The sequence below is a fragment of the Morone saxatilis genome, unplaced genomic scaffold (assembly GCF_004916995.1).
Source record: "Morone saxatilis isolate NCDOM2014 unplaced genomic scaffold, NCSU_SB_2.0 Contig9, whole genome shotgun sequence".
Taxonomy (NCBI): Eukaryota; Metazoa; Chordata; class Actinopteri; family Moronidae; genus Morone; species Morone saxatilis.
In genome coordinates this window covers 13563195-13567143 of record NW_023340268.1, presented here as the reverse complement: position 1 = coordinate 13567143, position 3949 = coordinate 13563195, and the positions used below count along the sequence as shown (strand labels likewise).

Below are 3949 nucleotides of genomic sequence, written 5' to 3'. Positions count from 1 at the left end.
CACTGGTTTAGTTAACTGGAGATTCAGCAACAACCAATGAAAATAAATTATCTATGGGCTCAAAGTACTGAGACTATGGGAAATGAGTTTGTTTCAAAAAATGAAAGGTATTTTTGTATGTCAAGTAAGTACTCATATGTCTTCAGATGGTGGTCCTGCAAATGACCAGTTTATTATTTTATTATTCTTGTTTTTAGAGATTAAGTTTAAGTCTATAATGAATATCAAGACAGTTTAGACGTAAGAATGATACTTTCATTTTTTTAATTCAAGATATTACCAAATATTTACAACACTCAAAATGTGCAGACTCCAGATCCATTCAGCATTCTGAGATATCACAAAAATAAATAACTTTTATTTGAGTGGGGGAAAGGAATTTCGAACCTGTGTAGAAAAATAAATACAACATACTTGCTGTGAAACAATTGTCACAGGGAATGTGGAATGAATTGTCATGTTTCTCTCTTGTTTCAAAACAGAGCAGTTCCTCAGAGCTCATTTTGTTTTTACAACATTCATAGTCGCAGTGGTCTTTATTTCTTCATATCCGTCCAGTCTGTCCTAAGTGCTCCCTTGCAAACATTACAGTCCATGCAACGGGAAATATGAAAAGCCCGCTCTCCTCTGAGGCCTGAAGCACTGCGGCCTCAGCTGTGTTAGACCTGTTTCAGTGTATCTGTGGCGTGATCCACTGGTTCTTCAGTCTGGATAATCTGTAAAAGAAATAAGAAAAATCAATACATAGAAACGTGTCGTTTGTAGGACTTAAGTTGTAAAAACCTTTCTTAATGCATTCGTAATCTATATTTTCAGTCATGGAACCTGGTTGTGACCTATTGGGTAAGCAATATAAACATAAACTTTGTTTTCATTAAGTAGAAGCTTCACATTTTAAGATAGATGGTGAAATCTTGCGGTTGTACAAATCATGTGCGTAATTGTTTAGTACAATCTAGGGACTTGCAGCGCATAACAAAACAGCCCTAATGAATTTTAGATGGGGGCGCTATACAAACATTGGCGGAAAAAGTATCCCTATTGTAAAATTATAACTGTATTACTTTTAATCTTCATCTGGTGTCGGTGCGTAAAATGCGCATAGCAACATTTTGGCACCGAGTGTCTTCCCAGAGGAATAAAAGTGAAAGGAGCTCAGCCTACCATGATGCACCTCCGCAGCAGCCCTGCTAGTGGGACGTAGTAGACAAGGACCACGCGCCCCCCATCCTCCAGACCGAGAACGCGTAGCTCAGGCGCTCGTGCGCCACGTAGCTGCAGCTGGTCCCTCGCGCGTCCAGCTCGTCGCTCTGCAGAACCTGGCACAGGAAGTCGATGTACCGGGCCGCGAGCTTCAGGGTCTGGATCTTGCTGAGTTTGTCCGACGGGAGGGTGGGAATGATCTTACGTAACGAGGTGAATGCCTCGTTGAGGGACTGCGTCCGTTGCCGCTCGCGGATGTTGGCCATCACGCGCTGTGTCTGTAGGTCATCGAAGGAGGGCTCGGGGCTGCTGCTGCCCTCGCTGCCGCCGCTCCCTGCGCTGCCGCCTCCTGCGCCGCAGCTCTTCCTGCATTTCTTCTTCCCGGGGCTCGGACTCTCCAGGTCTCCCTCCTCCTCGTCGTCGTCCGCGCTCCTGCGTGTCGCCCGCCGCTTCCTCGCGCCTCTCCGCGGCAGCTCACGGTCGGTCTCCTCCTCGCTGTTCCCCGCACTGTCCATTGGGGAGGAGTCCTCTTCCCGCATCGTGTCTTCCAAAACTTTTCTGTGGTCTGCTGGACCGTAATAACCCCTGACCTTAATCCACTGAACTGGTTACAACATCAACAAACAGACAGGTAATGAGTGGCCTGCTGTAACGGTAAATCTCGTGCGCCACAGACAGGGAGAGGTATCTGCCAGACTGGGAGAGACCGGGGTTCTTATAGCGGGGAGCGGGCAGGAGGATTTTGGGGAGCGTTGTGATTGGGTGAGGAGGGGTGTGTAACATAATACTGCAGGAGAAGGAGAGTTCTAGCTATAATATCAGGAATGGTAAGACATTCAGGCTCCTTTGCACAACATTGTGAAGGGGGGTGTAGCAGGGGCGCGGTGTTATTGAATCATAGGTGTACATTTGTGCAATGACAGTAGGAACTGTCCCGCCTTCAGTGATGAATTATTTCTTCTTTCCCCATCCCAGTTTATTTCTGCTCCAAATGTTTCTTAGTCTCACTTCATTAACACAGAGATTCGGTTTAAAGTCTGTTAAATTCATGTCATGTTTCGGACTAATTTGAGCCTTTTTTTTTTTCTTTTTTTTTTTCTTAAACGTTTTTAAAAGTTGCTACTCTGCGTCAAACTGCACAAACTTTTACTTCCTTTTGCAAATAAATCAAAGACAGGGGGAACATATCAGAAATTCCTCCACAAGCCTGTTGTCTCTTGCAGGCTTCTAATCTCCCTGTTGCGGGTCCAGACGCGGCCTGAAAAGGGAGCAGTGGTGGCGGTGAAAAATATCAGACCTACTGAAACACAGGAGGTTGCCGCAGCAGGAGGTCTCTGCTCGTAAGCAGACCTTGCTGTTTATTTTCCCGTCAGCGGCCCCGCGTTGAGGTATGCGCTTAAATGGGTCTGACTCCCGCAGGGATCAGGACACCGCGGCTCAGGTTTAAAAGACGGGCCGTCCCAGGGAGCTCTCAGGGCGGATCCGTGCTCACAGCGGGGTCGCTAAAGGCGGTGTACTGCTGGAGCGCAATACAAACACTGGAGGTGATAAAGATGGACGAGAGAGAGAGACAGAGAGAGAGAAAGGGGCACTCGCACACACACACACACACACACACACACACAGAGTCCAAACACGCACACATGACCACCCAGCGCATGGGGCCTATCCAATATAGAATATCAAAATCCAGCAGAGATTCCCTACACATGTGGCTGAAACTGGATCTGGCAACTTTTGGAGGTGGTCTGTGGTGTGAATTATCCACAGGGGAGGCCTCGCCTCTGATGAGGGAGGATGACACACGAGGAGGACCACAGCAGGACCGGTCTGGCCCCTTTTTATTAGGAGGAACCGCCACAAGCGCCTTTCGGGCCTGGATCTCCTGCACCAAATATCTCTCTGTCTTTCAACCCGAGACGAAGAGCATGTCTGGGGGTCTGTTTATCTCCCCGTAGCTTAACCTCCTCTCTTTCATCATATCTCCGTCTCAATTCACACCTCAGTGTCAAAAGATAATATCCAGCGTCGAGCAATGAGTCTTGAATTTGCCATTTAAATCCGTTGAATCTTTACTCATTTGCGCGTAAAACGGTTGGTAAGGCTTTAAGGGCCGATAAATCTTTCTTATTTGTTCTCGTTTTTTCTTTTGGAGGAAAACCTAAAGCTGTCCTTGTTCTCAGCATCACCTGTTCAAAGTCTGCACCGAGTCACTCTCCAAGGTGCTGAAACGACACACCTGAAGTCTTACAGTCAACCTCCTTAAAAATGGCCTCATATATGTCGCTGTTTCAAACATTTACACATTTTAAATAGTATTGCCTTCTAGTACTACACAATAAATGCATTTTGGTCTTACACTTGTCATTAATCGACACTGAATTTAAATTAAATTGGGTGTTTTCTTTATAATTGTGATGCAGAGTAAAGAACACATGAGTTATCGTAGCATATACATTTATTTTAAAACAACAATAAGTCACATATATTAAGTGAAATATTTAAAGAAGGTTCGCTCGGCCTGCTTAGGTCAAGTCTAATAATTTATGCCACTGGCAAAATAATATTATGCTGTCAGTTCTATACTTTTTTTAAACGTTGTGAAAAGAAAAGGCTGTAGTTCTTTCAAATATTTCCTGTTATCTAGTTCTAACATTTCAGAATGAATGCTCAATCTTTTCAGTGTCTTTGTCATCTCTGACATCAGTGTTAAATTCAGCCCAGTCAAATCTCCATTGAATAAAGG

At 45.1% G+C, this 3949-nt stretch overlaps 1 protein-coding gene across 1 annotated transcript; it reads right to left on the bottom strand.

Annotated features, from left to right (window-relative positions):
• Window positions 1-255: 255 nt before the first annotated feature.
• twist1a (twist family bHLH transcription factor 1a) lies at window positions 256-1873 on the bottom strand. Its single transcript, XM_035681341.1, has 2 exons — window positions 1165-1873; window positions 256-716 (listed from the first exon to the last, which is right to left on the bottom strand). Exon 1 carries the CDS (start codon window positions 1740-1742, stop codon window positions 1191-1193), a length of 552 nt encoding a protein of 183 aa, XP_035537234.1. The 5' UTR covers window positions 1743-1873; the 3' UTR covers window positions 256-716; window positions 1165-1190.
• Between the last annotated feature and the right edge of the window lie 2076 nt (window positions 1874-3949).